The sequence below is a fragment of the Castor canadensis genome, chromosome 6 (assembly GCF_047511655.1).
Source record: "Castor canadensis chromosome 6, mCasCan1.hap1v2, whole genome shotgun sequence".
NCBI classification, from domain to species: Eukaryota; Metazoa; Chordata; class Mammalia; order Rodentia; family Castoridae; genus Castor; species Castor canadensis.
The window spans coordinates 149,158,134-149,176,992 of record NC_133391.1 but is presented as its reverse complement, the minus strand read 5'-3'; the positions used below and the strand labels follow the sequence as shown (position 1 = coordinate 149,176,992).

Below are 18,859 nucleotides of genomic sequence, written 5' to 3'. Positions count from 1 at the left end.
AGGGGACTACAGGAGAAGGCAAACCCTTTCAGAAGCAGGATGCAGCTAACTTGAGTCAACGTCATGCCTCAGGGTGGTAGAAATGGTGAGAATTAAAAGGGAATCAATCAATTCCATTTCCCCAGGCACTTGATCAGTCTATGGAGTTAATCAGGCAAGGAATGATCTGATCTGAGTGGCCCCACCAATAAAAGGACTCAACTGATTCAGTAAGAGACTAGCTGCTGCAGCTCACCACCTACCCCTGAAAGGCCACAAATCACCATCACTCTTCACACCCTCCCCCACCAATCCCTCCAAACAGCTGAGTCAGTACAGATTAAAATCAGCTGGTTCACAACTTCCCTCTTGGCCTAAGGAACAAACTGAACAATGCTGAAAGCTACAGAGAATCAATCCACTACTGACCAATCTTGGGCCAATGATAGGCTTACGTAGAGGACCCCTCATCTTACTGAACTGGTTTTGGCAAGGAAGGGTAGAGAAAAGGGAAGGAAAGCGAAAAACGTAATATGTAAAAAGTCACATAAACACAACTGGTAAGAGAAAAATCATTGTATATTACATCAGAACTAGATATGTTGTTTAGCTTTCTGTAACTATGACAAAATGCCTAAGAAAATCAACTCATTTTGACTCACAATTTCAGAGGTTTAATCCATGGTCACTTGGCCCTATTGCTATGGGCCTATGGCAGTACAGTACATCATGGCAGGGGCACACAGCAGTAAGACTTCGCTTCATGGCGGCTGAGAAGCAGAGTGGGAAGGGACTAGGGTCCCAGAAGTCCCTTCCCACCAGTGACCTAACTTCCATCCAATAAGCCCCATCTCCTGAAGACTCTACGGCCTCCCAACAGCACCACAGGCTGGCAACCAAACCTTGAAAACAAGGGCCTGTGAGGGACATTTACAACCCACACCATAACACTAGACAGGAAGGTATCCTTACAAACCCCAAAATATACAAGTGGGTAGGGATGAACCACCACCACCTCCACCAATTTGGTACCATGATCTGTGCAAGGAAGAAGAAAGCAACAAGGCACCTTATGGCCCTAAAACCTCACCAGAACCAATACAAGGCAAGTTCAGAGGTCATGTGGATGGCAGCAGCTGAACTCCAAGATTTTACCCTCTTATACTGGGCAAGTGTATGGATGTGATGAAGAAAGAGAGGGCTGATGCAGGCTAGGACCTCTCAGAACCACAAGCTGAGAAGAAATTACTGGAAACAAAATTCAAATTGAGCTGGCAGAGTGACTCAAGCAGCAGTGTGCCTACCTAGCAAGCATGTAGCTGAGTTCAAACCCAGTGCCATAAAAAAAAAAAAAAAAAGCAGAAAAATCCAAATTAAACAGTAGAAGAGCAACAAAGATCAAGAGTAAGATGGTTTAGAGCAGCTGGGGGTGGGGAGGGGTTCATGCCCATGATCCTAACACCTGGGAGACTAAGGCAGGAGGAGCACAAGTTCAAGGCCAGCCTGGGGCTACATAGTAAGACCCTGACTTGGGGTTGGGAGGAAGAGTAAGATGGCTCAGGTAAAAGCTGGTGAGAGGAGGGTTAGAATACAAAAGTTAGACTACCTGCCGGCTATGACTCACGCCTATAATCCCAGTTACTCAGGAGGTAGAGATCAGGAGGCCAGCACAGACAAAAAGTTAGTGAGGCCCCATCTTAACTAACAAGCTGGGTGTGGTTACATGTACCTGTGCTCCCAGCTACATAGGAGGCTTAGGCAGGAGTACTGCAGATCAAGGCTGGTCCTAGGCAAAATGCAAGACCCTACTGAAAATGTGACTAAAACAGAAAAGAGTCCTGAGTATGGTTCAAGTGATACAGTATCTGCCTAGCAAGTGCAAGGCCTTGAGTTCAAACCCCAGTACTACCAACAACAAAAAAATGTTAAGCTACCTGACCCACATTTCTCTTTTAAAAGAACAAGAAAAGTAAGAGACAGAAGATAACCTAGGTTAGATCTCGACAAAAAAAAATCCTGACCAAAAAAAAAAAAAAAGAGCTGGGCATGGTGTTGCATACCTATATCCCAGCACATGGGCAGCTGCTGCAGAAGTGTGACTTTGAGGCCCGGCAGAAACTATTTTGCCCTTATCTCTAATTTTGTTGTAGAGAGAGTATAAGCAATAATAGGAAGGAACAAGGGTTTTTGCTAGTTGAGATAAGGATAGCTATACAGGGAGTTGACTCACATTAATTTCCTGTGCGTGTGTGTTACCTTCTAGGTTAATTCTTTTTGATCTCACCTTTTCTCTAGTTCCTGGTCCCCTTCTCCTATTGGCCTCAGTTGCTTTAAAGTATCTGCTTTAGTTTCTCTGCATTAAGGGCAACAAATGCTAGCTAATTCTTTAGGTGTCTTACCTATCCTCACCCCTTCCTTGTGTGCTCTCGCTTTTATCATGTGATCAAAGTCCAATCCCCTTTTTGTGTTTGCCCTTGATCTAATGTCCACATATGAGGGAGAACATACGATTTTTGGTCTTTTGGGCCTGGCTAACCTCGTTCAGGATGATGTTCTCCAATTCCATCCATTTACCTGCGAATGATAACATTTTGGAGAACACAGAAAATTTGACACTACTTAGTGAAAGAACATACTATGTATAACCAAAGCCAAAACCTACTCTAGTAACATTAAAAAAATACTGGGGGAAAAAATCCTATGGGCATTCAGGCAAAAAGAGAAAAATATTCAAAAGATCAGACAAATTGACTTTCAAGTAAAAGTCCACAGCCAAGAAAAAAAAAAAAGGTTAAGTTGGTGAGGTGAAGGATATGATAGCTTGACTGAGTCTTATTACAGAGTATATATACACATCAAAACATCACATTATACTCCAGAAATATACACAAAAATTGTCAATTATCTATAAGGCAGGCAGATAGGCAGACAAACAACTTGTTTGGAGGATGTTAGGGAACCAACTCTTTCTATAAAAACTGGCAAGTGAAGTGTAAGAATTTATCCTGTCTTTTGTGTATGAATTATACTAAAAGGTACTGCAGATAAGACAGTTTCTTTTTACAGACATATTCTAGCTGATGAAGAAACAGTAAGAGGTAAACTATCACCACTTCACAACACCAATAAGGCTCTAAGATTCCAATAACAAGTCAGCTAACACGAAAGGAGAACCAAGCTTCACGTGCCTCCTGATGACACCAAGTACAAAGCACCACATATGAAGGAGTGTTGTCTACACAAAGAAACCTGAATCTGATTAGGCCTGCAGAGCCTATTACCAATTTTTGGGAAATGCACAGGTCAGAGAAACATGTAGATGCAATCTGCAACACAGGATTAAGTCCTAGTAAATCAATACATAAAAACATCAATGCCCATTACAAAAATGAAACAAGTAACTCATGCATAAAAACCCCCACAAATTACCAATAAAGATACTGAACAAGACCTCAATATTAAAACTTGATGATTCTCCCCTATGAGTTTGGCAAAGGCCACAATATATACTCTCTACACTATTGGCAAGGGTATAGAGGCCAACAATGTTATTGGTGGAAGCATAAGTCGATGTGAATCTTAGAAATCAATCTTTTTCACATTTTCAAAGCATGCTTCTTGATCAAGTCCATTTCTATTAATTCCTCCTATAAAAAGATTAGAGAAGCTAGGCACCAGTGGTTCATTGGGAGGATCATGGTTCAAGGCACGCCTGAGCAGGGAATTCATGAGACCCCCATCTCAACTAGCAGCTGGGCGTGGTGGTACATGCCTGTCATTCCAAGCTACTCTAGAGGCTGAGATAGGGAGGATCAACCTTTCAAAGCATCCCCAGCAACAAGTTTACAAGACCCCATCTCAATGGAAAAAAGCTGGCCACGGTAGTGCATGCCTGTCATTCCAGGAAGAGCAGGAAACTTAAGCAAATCACAGTCCAGGCTAGCCTGGGCAAAAAGCAAGACCCTATCTCCAAAATAACCACAGCAAAAAGGGCTGGAAACATGGCTCAACGGTGAAGCACTTGAAAACATGCTATTACTATTTGTCATAATCAAAAATATGAGAATGATCCAAATGTTCACTAATGGTAAATATAAGCTATACAATGAAGCCATTTAAAAGAACGTGTATTTATTCAGAAAGCTCTCTAAAACTTAACCGCAAAATGCAAAATTTCCTATCAGTGTATGATGATGCTAGTGGTAGCCAAATTACTGTCTCATCAAGAACAAAAACATACACAATTCTAACAATGGGTTAAGAAAGTATGCACAATTAAGATATGCCATCCATACCCCTTTGAAGGATAGTCTGCAAGTTGACATGAGTACACCACTTTCCTTGTACTGCTAAAGAATGTATGACATTTGTGCATACATTGTCATATCATCCTAGGACTCAATGGGCTGAAATGAATTGGAAACTGTTGGTCATCTTTATCTAGATGAAATTATCTGTGTGTCTGTCTGTCTGTCTGTGTGTATACAAAAGATGGAGAGGCCAGAGTTGGAAACTGAATGAACTTCATAAAGACTTCACATAAATTTGTGACTGGTGATTTCCATGCTGCAGGAGCAAGAGCAGTCATGCCTGGTAATGACGAAGCCTTGTCACCAGCAGGCTGAGTGTCACTACTGATAAATGTACCACCACTGAACAAGTCAAGACACCAGCCCTTTTCACTTTGGGTGGCAACGAAATTCAAGGGTTTACTATGCTTAAAAAGATAATTGTACCTATCTGTTCTCAAACAATGGGAATGGTGGACTGAGTCAGAAGTCACTGGCCAATCCTGCCTCAGTAGGCCACGGTGTTCTAGGCCACTTAATATATGTTAAAGCTGCTTTCTTCTAAAAACAGAGCCAAGATTTTTGCCACCAGGACAATTTATGCAAATTATACCAGAATGTCCTTTATTTTTTTTCTGGTGGAGATAGGGGAATGAACTCGGGACTTTGTGTTTGCAAAGCACTCCCCTACCGCTTAAGCCATACCTCCAGCTCCAGAATGTCCTTTAATCTTTATTTGCACCACCATGAGAAGTTTTTGCATGCCCAGTGTTCTAATTCTGAATCTTAGAAAAATGAAGCCTCCTCTTAGTGTTCAAATAAGAAAAAAATTATAAATGGACACCATCAGGGATGCTCAATCACTTTGGAGTCAAAAGCTTGAACATCTATTAGATAATGTGAGATTGAGCAAATCACCCTATCTGAGCCTGTTCTTTATTAAATAAAGTTAGTAAGTGGAGTTTAGGGAGATTAAAATAAGATAAATAAATTTTTAAAAATTCACAGGGCATACACGTGCATTTTCTGTTTAGAATACTGCAATGGATCAGGTTATTTTCAGGAACACTTTAAATAACATATTGAAGACACCAAAAAGAAACAGTGACTACCAATTCATTGCACAGGTAGAAATATTGCTCCTAGTACACAAAATAATTATTTCCATGGAGACACATTATTCCTTTGTTTGTTTGTCAGTAGTGGGTTTGTTTGTCAGTAGTTGCAAACAGTCTGAACTCAGGGTCTCATACTTGCCAGGCAGATGTTGTATCACTTGAGCTACTCTGCCAGCCCATTTTTGTGTTGGGTATTTTCAAGATAAGGTCTTGCAAACTATTTGTCCAGGCTGGCTTGAAAATACAATCCTCCTGACCTCTGCCTCCTGAGTAGCAGCTAGGATTACAGGCCTGAGCCACCAGTGCCAATTTTTTTTTTTTTTGCACTGGAGATTGAACTCAAGACCTCATTCACACTTGCTTAGCAGGTACTCTACTGCTTGAGCCACTCTGCCAGCCCCATTCTTGCTTTAAAGAAGACAGTAAGCAAGCACCTTTTATGGGAAAGAGTTCTCGATAACATCCGTTCTTCCGAATAATCCTGTTTTTTCTCTCCTCTGGACATAGAAACACATCCTGAATTGGGGCCATACACAGAGGGTGAACTGTACTGTGAAACACACATGGATATTGTAGGTGCAGAGCAGGCTCTTATCCCCATGGTTTGAGAATACCAATGCTGCTGCTGTAGTATCTTAGAAACATCCATTACTTCACTTCTAAAATCTTTTCAAGAGAAAAACTATAAATTTTACTTGCTAAGAAATTGCAATACACTTCTATCAGTTTCCTGTATCCATTTTATGTGAAGAAAATTTAAATAGTTTCCATGCTATATTACCACCAAGAGTATCATTTTGGGAGGGTGGGGGGAGAAAGGTGGTTATTTTAATAGACAGAAAACTCTGTCTTTCCCCATGCTTTAACAACACTGGAGCAAGCAAACTGTAGATGATGGTAGCTGCCTGTTTCTGCAGTTTTATTCCAACACTGTCTTCTACCCTTGTGTTTGTATGATCAGTGACAGCTTTCATTCAGCAGAATAGAGTAGTTGCAAAAACACACCATATGTGGATCACAAAACCTAAAATAATTACTACATAGCTCTGTAAGAAAAAGTTTGCCAAGCGTTCACTGAAATATTATAACGTTATACTAAATAAGCCATCATCTGAAAGCAAACTAAGTGAGAACACAAAAATACCAATGACATGCTGGCTCTGATTCAGGCACTTTCAAGATCATAGTTTATTTATTACTTGAGATAAAAAGATAGTATACATATTAGGGAATCCCTTAAAATTCGACTTTAGAGTTATACGCCATCTAGTACTTTTGCATTGAATGTTAACCAAAAAAAAAATTCTAAACACCTGAAAGTCCCACTATTAATATGAACTATGGTAATAAAAAATTTGACATTTAATTTGCTCAATATATAGTATTTACATTTTGAAACCAAGGGTGGTACAATAAACAGTGATAAAGAAATACTAAAATAAACTTTAAAAAGCAAAGGTTTATAGTCTTACAATGTGCTAATTATCATAACTGTATATAAAAATTAAAACAGCAGAGCTTGTTACAAAATTCTTAATCATCTGAGCTGTAGTCATTACTTGCTATTAATTTACATGCAACATCTGCTAGAACTGACATTTGATTTCTTTTCCCAAGAAAGTATGAGTAGATAAATGACATTTCAGAGCAGACATTAATTTACTGTGGACAGAAAAAGAAGAAACTGTACTCAAGATTAGTACTGGTTACAAGTCTCTTCCCTACAGAAATCATAAAAATATTAAGACCAAAAAATTAAAAACTCCAAAAAGAGATGCATAGGCAAAGAGTACCATGAATGGCACAGCTCAAAAAATTCTAGGATCAGTCACACATCTTTTCTCTCTCCTTCAATGAGAGGTCTATTTTGCTATCAAATAACAATGACTGAAACAAGTGAGGGGCACCAGGTGTATAACTAATTAAATCTTGCAAAATTCTAAGATGGGGACAGATGAAGGGGGCAATTTATATATAATTCAAACTATATACAGCATAACTGGAATGAAGCCCATTCCAAACTGGCTTTGTGAAACAATTGGACCTTTATGATTTAATAGTTAAAATTATAACAAGTGTAAGAATACAATAGATTTACATGGGCGCAAAATCCAAGGGGCATTTTATATTAAGTATTTATTTACTGTGCTGTTCTGTTTTCAATTTAAAAATAATTTTGTTAAGTATACATCTCAACTGAGGTCTATGTATAAAAATGTCCTAATAGATACAGATATTTACCTTTGGTGAGTTGAAGGCCTTGTTGTGACTTCTGTCTGAATTACAGACAGAACGCCAGACAGATGTACATGCACATGAGAAAACTCAAGCTGAGGGAATCCAAAAGCTGTGCATGCGAAGTGACTGGAGGTACTTTGAAAGTTAAAGTATACCAGAAACCCAAAACAGGTAACAGTGAAAATGACAACAGGGAGTGGAATGCCAATATGGCAGTAAAATTTGTTGAAAACTGAAAGAGGAAAAGCCTCTCGTACCAGCAGAATCCTGCATACAAAAAAGAAATAGCCACCCACCATTTCTTAAAACAAAAGCCAATTATACTGTGGGGAAAGTACAAATTGCAGATTAGAAGTCAAGAAAAACTACTGGTTGACATGAGAGAAAGGAGACATTGCGCTCTGACAGTTACTTGGTGAATGCAGCCACCACAGCCCACAGAACCTCATTGGCGCCAGCCTTCAGACACTCCACTTCCGGGTCTAAGTCGAGCAGCTGCCGTACTCTCTTGGTGGCTAAATCATACTGCTCATCCAAAAGAGGAGCAAAAGCATTCTCCAAGACATCTGAGGCATGGGCTAGGTAAATGAGGGCCAGCAAGCGCTTGTCCATTCGATGAGGGTCGTTCACCCACTTGTCAAGAACAGCTTCTTGTACCTTCTTGATGAGGCGCTGCTTAATGTTGTTGTTGGTGAGAGGATGTGTTGTCATGTCAAATAGTAGGAAGTTCTGTTTCTCTGTTGTCAGTACACCCTTTTCTACTAGGTTTTTAGCTAATCGTTCCCGTACATTTCTTAACTGATAATGCAACTTTAATGGATTCCATGTCTCACCTAAACGAAAGATTTCAGAAGTTAGATGGTAAGTATTACTTAATTTTGCAAAATTTTTCTATTAAAATGAAAAGTAAATTCTGATTCCCCTCCCTCCAGGAATAAAACTCAAAAATAATTATTTTTCCAACTAAATTCCTCAAGGCTGGACCTCTGGATTTTAAGCACCTGGCACATTCTCAGGCACAGCAGTCACGCGTAATTCTGAACTGAAAGCAGTCTTCAAACCATACCAAGTCGCCCTTAGTCTAATGGGGAAATGAGACAACATTAGAGGATGGTCCCACTTCCCTCCAACTGTTGTCAATAAAAGCAGCCAATAAAACCAGGCGTGGTGGCCCATGCCTCTAATCCCAATACTCAAGAGGTGAGGCAAGGAGGATCACAAGTTCCAGGCTGGACTGCCTGAGACTCTTTTAAATTAAACAACAACAACAAAAAAAAGCAGCAAAATGAAAGGCTTCTTCATTATAACACCAATCTGCAACATGTAGACAAAGGGTGGGAAGAGTTTCCTGCTAGTATGCTACTCCTAAACTTGCCACTCATAGTCTGTGAAGACCGGAATGTCTGTGTAGGCAATGTTACTCTTTGATGACAAATAATAATAAAGCTAATTCTAAGACAAATTTTTTTCACAATTTTAATTTTACCATCTATGTATACTTTCTTTTGAGATAAACATTTAAAATAAAACCCAAATTTTTAACTAAAATAGCTTTCTTTATAGAATACTAGAAAGAAATCCATCTTAGCTATCTTTTAGATTATGTATGACAACTTTTCTTTTTTGTATTTTCTGTATTTGCCAAATGACTTCCAGTAGACACAAACTTTTTAATAATTTGAAAAGAAAATATTACAGCACTTTCCCAACTTAGAACATGTCAAAGAACAATCACAGGCGCCTTTATTAAAGACAAAAGCTCTAAAGTTGAAATCTGATTAACACTGAGAGTAAACCTTAACCTGCATTACTCAGTACTGAAGCCATTAACTACATGGAGCTATTAAATTTAATTTAAAACTTCAGTTCCTCAGTTGCACAAGTCACATTTCAAGTACAAACAGCTATATGTGGCCATTGGCTACTGACTATGCACGATGTCTAACATAGGAACAGAACACTTTCATCACTACAGAAAGTTCTAGTAAACAGTGGCACCTTAAAATATATTACTGTTCAGATGATCAAAGACAAGTGTTTTACTATATGACGTCATACTGAAGAATACAGGGCTATGACACAGTAATCAAGCAATCCTGGACTTAAACCCTTCACCATAAGTAGGAACATGTATAATCCATGAAACAACTGTTTTCAGATAATGGTCATAAAGCAGTCCAGAACTGTGACCCTTGAGGAAAACCTAAGTGAGCCGTATGCTTGTCCAAGCTTACTAACTGGAGGTACATCCCAGGTGTCAGAGCAGGAAGGAAGCAAAACACAGCAGTCACCCTTCATGAAGAAGTCAGCAATTCAAAGTAAAAATGGCTATCCTACAAAAAGCAATCTACATATTCAACACAATTCCCATCAAAATCCCAAAGACATTCATCACAGAGATTGAAAACTCAACCCTAAAGTTCATTTGGAAACACAAAAGACTGCAAATTGCCAAGACATCACTGAGTAAAAAAAGCAACACTGAAGTATCACAATACCCAACTTCAAACTATACTACAGAGCCACAGCAATAGAAACAGCATGTACTGGCACAAAAACAGATATGAACACCAGTGGGACAAAACAGAGGACCAGGATATGAATCCACGCAGTTACACCCACCTAATTTTTGGCAAAGGTGTCAAAAACATACAATGGCGAAGACAGCCTCTTCAACAAATGTTGCTGGAAAGACTGGGTATCTGCCGCAGCAAACTGAAACTAGATCCATGTTTGTCACCCCATACAAGTATCAACTCAAAGTGGAATAAGGACCTTAATATCAGACCTGAAACCTTGAAGCTAGTACAGGAAAAAGCAGGGAATACAATGGAAGCAATAGGCATAGGCAAGGACTTCCTTAGTAGAACACAAGCGCCTCATGAATTATGAGAAAGGATTGACAAATGGGACTACATGAAATGAAATAGCTTCTACACAAAAGAAACTGTCTCTAAATTGAAGAGACCTACAGAATGGGAGAAAGTCTTTGCTAGCTATGCATCAGACAAGGGACTGATAACCAGAATATTCAGGCAGCTCAGAAAACTAAACTTCCTCAAAATCAAGGATCAATAATGGGCAAATGAACTGAACAGAACTTTTTCAAAGGAAGAAATCTAAATGGCTAAAAGACATATGAAAAAATGCTCACCATCCCTGGCCATAAAGGAAATGCAAATCAAAACCACACTAAGATTTCACCTCACTCCTGTTAGAATACCTACCATCAAGACCACCACTAACAAAAATGTTGCCGAGGATGCAGGGGAAAAAGGAACCCTCATACACTGCTGGTGGGAATGTTAGCTAGCACAATCACTTTGGAAAACAATACGGAGGTTTCTTAATAAACTAAAAATAGACCTGCCATATGATCCAGCAATCCCACTCCTAGGGATATACATGAAGGAATGTGACACAGGTTACAACAAAGGCACCTGCACACCTATGTTTATTGCAGCACTATTTATAATAGCTAAGCTATGGAAACAGCCAAGATGTCCCACTACCAACAAATGGATGAAGAAAATGTGGTTCTTAAACACAGTGGAATTTTATTCAGCCACAAAGAAGAATAAAATTTTGTCATTTGCAGATAAAAGGATGGAACTGGAGAACATCATCTTAAGTGAAGTTAGCCAGGCCTAAAGCCACATGTTCTCCCTCATATGCAGACTGCAGACCTAAAACAAATGCAGCAGTATTATGGGACATGGGTCACACTAAGAGGAGTCTGTGCAAGGGAAGGAAAGGGCAAGGGAAGGAAACCAAAATCTTGGATGAGGTTGATGTGCTCTCTGTACAGGAATGAATACAGAAATTTTAAACTGGCCAGGGCCACCATGGGAAGTGGACTAAGGAGGAGTGAAGAGGACTGGAGGAGGCAAATCAACTGGAGCTGTAACACACATATGCATGGGACCACCACAAGGAAACTCCCTGTGTAGCTACCTTTATCTCAAACAAGGAAAATGTCATGTTTCTCATTTTATCTCTTTTATGTTTTTTCTTGTAAAAAATCAGAGGAGGGCGAAATAGATTCTGCCGGTGGCGGGAGGTGGAGTTGTGTGGTTGGCACCAGTGGGAGGGTGGAGGTGGCAGGGAAGGAGGTAGGAAGATGAACATGGTAAAGTGAATACACATGCATGTAAATGCAAAAATGATACTTGTTGAAACTGTTCCAGGAATCAGGGAAGGGGGAATGGGGGAGAGAAGTGGAGGAGGGAATTCAAGTATGATATATTTGATACATTGTAAGAGCCTTGTAAATGCTACAATGTACCCACACCCAGCACAACAATTAAAGAAAAAAACTGAAAAATTTGAGACCACATAAGGTGTAAAAGTTGTCAAAATCAAAATGGAGTCACAAGCTTAGTGACAAAAAGAAGTAGCCAGGAATTTATGATGAAAAGATTTTTACTCAGGACTGGCTTATAGTAACTCAAGAGGTTTGCTGAACCACACCTTGTCTAAAGGCCACTACAACCTTATATGAAAGTACTGTTACAAGGACATCTTCCTAAGAAATTGTTTGTTTAACCTTGGGCTGATGCCACTACTGCTATTAGTCATGGTGGCCAAGAAGTATTGTTTCAAAAATCTTAACTCATTCTTGCCTTTAAAGTCTTCCCCTTGCTTTTATCTCTGACTTTGCCCATAGTTTACTGTGTCATGCATGTTCCCAGTAGAATGCTTTTCCCATTTCAACACTGTTCCCAAATAAATGTCAAAGGCATTATTACTGGTTTTGTTAGTTGTGAAAATGCCATTGTTTTTAAGAGATACAGTCTAAAATGGAAATGTCACAATGTCCACAATTTAAAATATTTCAGATGAAGAAACCTGAAGCAAATACGGTCAAATGTTAAATCTAGGTTCACGTGTTGTTATCTAGTATGGCAATCTATCTTCCTGTATATTTGGAAATTATAATGAAATAAACTTTGTGGTGAAAAAAAAAAAAATAAAATTATACTACAGTCCCAAAAAAAAGTCAGTGACTAGAAGTCACGGCATCTAAGGCAGCTACAATGTGCAAGACAGGGCACTGGAGAAGAGAGCGATGCAGAGAAAGGAGGTCTAGAAACCTACATGCCTTGAGTCTCTGGCTGAAAATTAAGATGAGAAACTCTGAAAAGCAGGCAAAGAACAGATGGCAGTAAGCTGAACAATTCTAAGCATACACATAGAGCTGGGAAAAACTTGAGTGCCAACTAACCTGAGAGCAAAGACCTCACTGAACACCCAGGACATGCAAAGGGGACACAAGAAGAACCACACTTTAGTAGTAGGGCTAAGGGAGCCCTGCGTGATGACCCCTCTAGACCTGCCCTAACAAAGCTTTAAAACAATATTGTTCGTAAATAATCATCTACCCAAACAAAAATCAACAAACTTATTTTTTAAAGACCACAGAATTAGCACTCAACAATCTAATGTTCACACTGTCCAGCATTCAATTTGAAAACATCATTAGAGAAGGAGTAAATTTAAGTATGGTATATATGATACATTGCAAGAACCTTTGTAATTGCCACAATGTACCCCCAACCCAGTACAATAAAGGAAAAGGAAAAATATATATCATTAGACTTGAAAAGTAGAAAATGTGCCCAAAACTAAGGGTGGAAATAGTCAACCCAATCAAACATAACCCAGAAATGAAAGAGATAACAGATTTAGCAGACAAGAACTTAAAACAGCTATCATCATACCTAAATAATTTTTTTTAAATATGCATACAATGAAGAGAAAACAGAAGCTATATTTTTTAAAAAGTAAACTGGAAATGCCATTTTGCATTTTATAATTTATTTCAAGGAAGTAGGGACTTCAAAATTGTCAATAAAGAGCTGTTACTATGGATTACTGTAACCACTTTATAGATTTTTTTTTTTCCCAAACAGGCCTGACAAATCAGTTTCCACAAAAAAAAAAAACAAAAAAAAAAAAACCCACCACCACCAACAAAAACATTACATTCAGTTTCTTTGACTTTCAAAAAGGAAGAGAGCTGAAATATATTTGGGGCCACATTAGATTGAAAAAAAAAAATCACTGAAAAAAAAACATAATTGCATAAATATATTTATTTCAATTTTTACTGTTCAACAAGCTCATACTTACGTTTAATGTTAAGAAATGAGTAACAGTTACTTGATGAGGCAGTATAGCATGACAAGTTTTAAGAGCAGGCTCTGTAGCCAGGTTGGTAGCCAGACCGGTTAGGTTTAAATCCCTACTTAGCCATTTCCTAGTTGTGCAGCCTTGTGCAAGGGTCCTAACCTCTCTACTTCTCCGTTTCCTCATCTGTAAAGTGAAGATAACTGTGTCAAGCTCAACAGGGCTGTTATGAGGATTAACTGAGTTAAGATAGCAAGTTTTTAGAACACAGCCTGATACATGGTAAACTCTCAATGTTACCTATTATTATTTACTCATATGTAAATCAACAGTATTTACAATGCTCTAAATGCCAAGAATATACAGTATTTATAATGTTCTAGGTGCCAAGAGTATAAAATTAAGACATATTCCTAACCCTATAGAAATTTAAAAGTAAAGGAAACATCCATAATGTAAGTAGATAGAAAAAAATGGGAATAGGGTCCTAAGAACAATATGAGTTCCCAGGGAAATTAGAAATGACTTGGGTTTAATATTAAAGAACATTTCTAAGAAATATAACCTTCTAAGAAAGTTACAGGGGAAAGGGTTATTGAAGGTAATCTAGAAATCCAGGAATATTCAACATTCTGTGAAAAGAGGAGGGGCCTGATTCCAGGCAGAAGAAACCACAAAGCACACAGACAGCGATTACATGTGGAATATACACCAGCCCTGGAGTGGAGGCACACCTCTTTCAAAGGTGGTGTGACTTCTCATTTTTCATTATGCCGATCCGATGTCTCTCCAATAAATGCCTCCCTGCTGAATTATTTCACCAGACAGTTTGGGTTTTATTTTTTGTTTCTTAATGGCAGTGGTAGGGAGGTGTCAGCCTAAGCTAGAATTCAATAGATTGCATTAATTCATTTTTGAGAATTTAAACTAATACAACATAAAATAGCCAAATTTATAAAAAGCCTATTTTAAAAACTGTATTTCAATTCTAAAATTAACTATGCATACAGTAATTTGTAAATTACCAACATACTAGTTCAAAATTCTAGCTAATTAGGTATTACTGGCTTAATATGCTTATGCTGTCACAAAATCAAAGTGTAGCACAACAAATGACAAGCAGCTCAACTGTATTCTAACTTGGAAGTCAAACAGGATGGGATTTTATGCCCCAGAGAACATGTTGGTCATCTACTGCCAAGTAATAGGAAAAAAAAATAAAGAAGTGAATAATTCTAAGAGACCCATAATTAAATTTCTCTTTGTTGGGATGGAGTTGAGGCTCAAGTGATAAAGTGCCTGTCTAGCAAACATAAGACCCCGACTTCAAACCCCAGTTCTGCCAAAAGAAAAGCTCTTTACAGGCTTTAAAAAAATTCCCTGCTGCTATACAATGATTTATTTTTCCTCAAGGGCAATTAGTGGGATTAACAGTTTATGACTACTGCCTATTATACTGAAGTCATACTAAGATTTATTAAATCTTACATACTGTAACTAATGGAACTTATAATACTTACAAAATTCCTGTGAGAAATTTCTCAACTCCAAAGTATGGTAACTTATAGTTTAATGTTGCTACTAAAAATGAGAAAAACCTAAACACAGACCCACCTTCAAATAAGGTTTTCCATTTATGACTGGGCCTCCTTATGGAAAAACAATTTCTGCCTCAGAGGAAGCAATAAAAAGGGACCAAGCCATCATCTTCTCTTGTTGCAATTCCCTGGAATTTTTTTGTTGTGCTCACTCCAACAAAAATGTGCGTTATTCAGATCTCCTCATATAGAAAAAATAAAATGGGTTATTTAGAGATCTCCTCAGATATAAAAAATGAAGATTATTCAGATCTCTTCAGATTAAAAAAAAAACAGAGAAATCTCATAAGCAGAAAGCTAAAAACAGTATGGGAAATTATCTCAAATACTGTGTAATACTACTTGTAGTACAGAAAAAAAGATACATAGAAATAACTGAGTATCTTCATATCCTAAAACTTCTCCCTTTTATTTGAAAAAGAAAAGCAAATTAAACTAATCCAAAAAATAAAGTCACTCCTGACATAATTAAGACACCAGTGTAAGTTGGAATGGGAGGACGAGTGAGGATAAAATAAAGGTTTAATCTATACTAGCTGCTAAAGATTCAACTGCTCCAATTTAAGAATACTGAAATTCTTTTAAACATTTTGTAGTATACTTGATGAATGGAGACGGATGAATTTTCCTAGGTTAAAAAACACTGTGATCCACTCTGTTATTCATCAGGCACTAATTATTCACCAGATATGTGAAAAGACTTGATTAGTTATACAGGAATATTGTAAATGCACAGAATTTATTTATAGTTCATTTTTTTGGTAAAGGAAATTGTAAGAAGCATATATGAAAAGAAAGTTCTTCAAAGGTTATGTTTGCTGTCCAACAATCACTTCATTGTGACGAGTGCCTAAATAATTTCACTACAAAAAACTATCTTCCTAAACACATTACAAAACTATAAGCAGCTTCCTTCATAAGTCTGGCAGTCTAGTGACACCTTCTGATCAAGTTTATCAAGCACATTTAAAATTTCAGAGTAGTCTTTAGACCTTTTTTTTTTTTAAAAAGTCTTTGCCTTGAATATATGCACACTTACTATTTTTAAGTAACATATTTAAATGCATGTTTGTTTAAAATATACCAGGTTTTACCATGAATATACGTATAGTATAATAACAAAATGAGCTTCTGAATATTCCCTACCTCAGGTAAAAAACCTCTGTTTCTTTATTAATTTTTTTGTTTTAATACCCTTCTTTATTTGTGTATTAGAAGCCTCCTGTGAGCCACCTCTGCCTCAGAGATAACCACAAGACCTGTGTTAGTCACTCTCTTTTCTTTACATATAATCACACATTTCCCTTAATGATACAGGACAGTACACGGTTTTGGAATCAAACAGCAAGTAAGGACCCATTCAACAATTTTATCACAACCGCTAACCCTTCTGAAAAGGTACATTTCCTTCTGTCTAATTCTTACCCTTCAAAGGTCCAATCCAAGGTCTACTTTCTCCTTCAACCACTGAAGTTCCCAAGTTTGGCTGCTCTTTTAGCTTCCAAACTTTCAGAGACAATACTATTAAATTCTGTTATCAAATTATTAGAGATACGTAACTGTTTCCCAAATGGATTTAAGATTTTCAATCTGAAAGTACTTAAGTTTCACATCACCTATGTCAGTATTGTTATAACAAATGGTATTTGATACCCTGTACTATCTTTTTTGTTATTGCTGTTTCTGCAATGCTGGGGACTGAACTAAGGATCACAGACACAGTAGGCAAGCACTCTAATTAAAAATCAAAAAATAAAAAAATCACCAAGTTGGCCACAGAAAAGTATACTTCGAAATTCTTAAAATGGGGCCAGGCGCACACCTGAAATCCCAGCTACTCAGGAAGATCAAGGTTGCGGGCAAGCCCCAGCAAAAAAGTTAGTGAGACCTCAATCTCAGCAAGCTACGTGTTGTGGGTCAAACTTATGATCCCAGCTACATGAATAGCATTAGTAGGAGGATCTTGGTCTGAAGATGGCCCCGGGCAAAAACACAAGAACCTATCAGAAAAATAACTAAAGCAAAAAAGGGCTGGGAAGGGGTGGTGCTCATGTGGTAGAGCGTCTGTCTACTAAGTGTGAAGTCAAATTCCAGCACCAGAAAAAAAAAGCTTAAAATATTAAGTGCTACATTATCTATTTTTGACCACAATAAAAAAATGTTTTTAATCAGTAAGCTAGTATCTTGGTACTTTCATAAAGTGGAATAAGATTATTTTCTTCTTGCTTGTTCAGGGCTAGGAAATGAATCAGGGCCTTAACCACGCTAGGCAAACACTCTACCACTGAGTGTATCTCAGTATCTCCTTAATTTAAAAGAAATGTGCTTTTTCTTCTTCTCCCACTTTGGATTACCTATTTTTCTGCTGAAAGGGCAATTCCTTCCTAATGTATGTCAAAAGCAAGCAATTAAACTGCTCCAGGCAATGCTCTGGCATTAACAGCCGATCTAAAATTCACAGGGTATTAAAATGAAACACTTGGCAAATATTAGCTTTACATTTACCCAAATTCTGTTTTAAAAAATCCTAACTGTATTTAAATACTTCTGAGAAAAGAAGTATTACAGACTTCTCAGCTCTTCACTGATCAATCAAGTGTCAATTGTGCAATGGCAGCCTACACTGAGAACCAAGTTCAATTAACATACTTTCACAAATGCAACTTAGGTAAAGGCATCTTAACATCATCTCAAATGTCAACACAGCCCCACTATGTGCCAATTCTAATTTGCAGTATGCCACTGTGAAAGGAAATTTAGTGGTCCAAGACATGTTGTTAACCAAGAGCCCAATGCCCAGTGTGCCATTAGTACACACAACATATGATCAATGACCATTATCTGAGTGGAGCATCTCCCTGGCTTAATCCATCCTAAACAGTAAGCAGTAGGCAGTAATTCTGATGAAGCATGATGGGAACTTGAAGGAAGAATGTTACATTTCAGTCATTTGCTCACTCCTGTGAAAGAGGTTAAAATTTTATAGAAAAATATTATTCCCCCTGCCCCTAAATAACTGATAACCTTTGAGTTAGTCCTAAAAAAAACTAAACAAGCTTATGGCTATTTTTCATAGGTTTCTTTTAAAAGGATTTTAAATTTTTACAAACTCTTTTAAATGAAACTCAAGTTTTATTTTTTACACAGCAGCTTACCACTAAGTAACTCAATCCAGTTCTGGACCGTTTCTGGAGGCTGAGTCTCCTTAACATGCTTTAGAGCTTCATCAAGAAGAACATCTCCTGTTGGAGCATCCGACTTACAGATCACCTAAAACATAAGTGATCAGAAATGATCCACTGATGACTTTTTTCGGGCATGAATTCAGTAAATAAAAAACATAAATAACTCATCATGTAGCAACAAGGTTCAGATTTTAAATTAATTCTGTTAAGGAAATCCAATATTTAACCTAATAGATTAGATACAACTGAATGAAAATAAAACTACAGTGCAATAAGTAGTAAAGTAAATGCTACAGTTTCATTTGATCTGAACCTTGGGTTAT

General features: G+C 37.7%; 1 protein-coding gene across 7 annotated transcripts in view; it reads right to left on the bottom strand.

The window, feature by feature from the left end:
- Nucleotides 1-6,545: 6,545 nt before the first annotated feature.
- The window catches only part of Golph3 (golgi phosphoprotein 3), a 39,687-nt gene continuing 27,373 nt past the window's right edge, over nucleotides 6,546-18,859 (bottom strand). Inside the window, exons 3-6 of one of the 7 annotated variants that reach the window (XR_012449206.1) lie at nucleotides 18,507-18,621; nucleotides 15,368-15,533; nucleotides 14,488-14,636; nucleotides 13,761-13,939 (exon numbers count right to left, since the gene is read on the bottom strand). Coding sequence is in view for 2 of the 7 variants with exons in the window: in XM_074077673.1 (XP_073933774.1) it covers nucleotides 8,033-8,457; nucleotides 18,507-18,621 (540 nt within the window). In the remaining 5 variants the exon portion in view is untranslated. Of the gene's footprint in view, nucleotides 8,458-13,760; nucleotides 13,940-13,964; nucleotides 14,637-15,367; nucleotides 15,534-18,506; nucleotides 18,622-18,859 lie in introns of those variants that run through there. The other 6 variants (XR_012449205.1, XR_012449204.1, XR_012449203.1 and 3 more) reach the window with 6 other exon arrangements.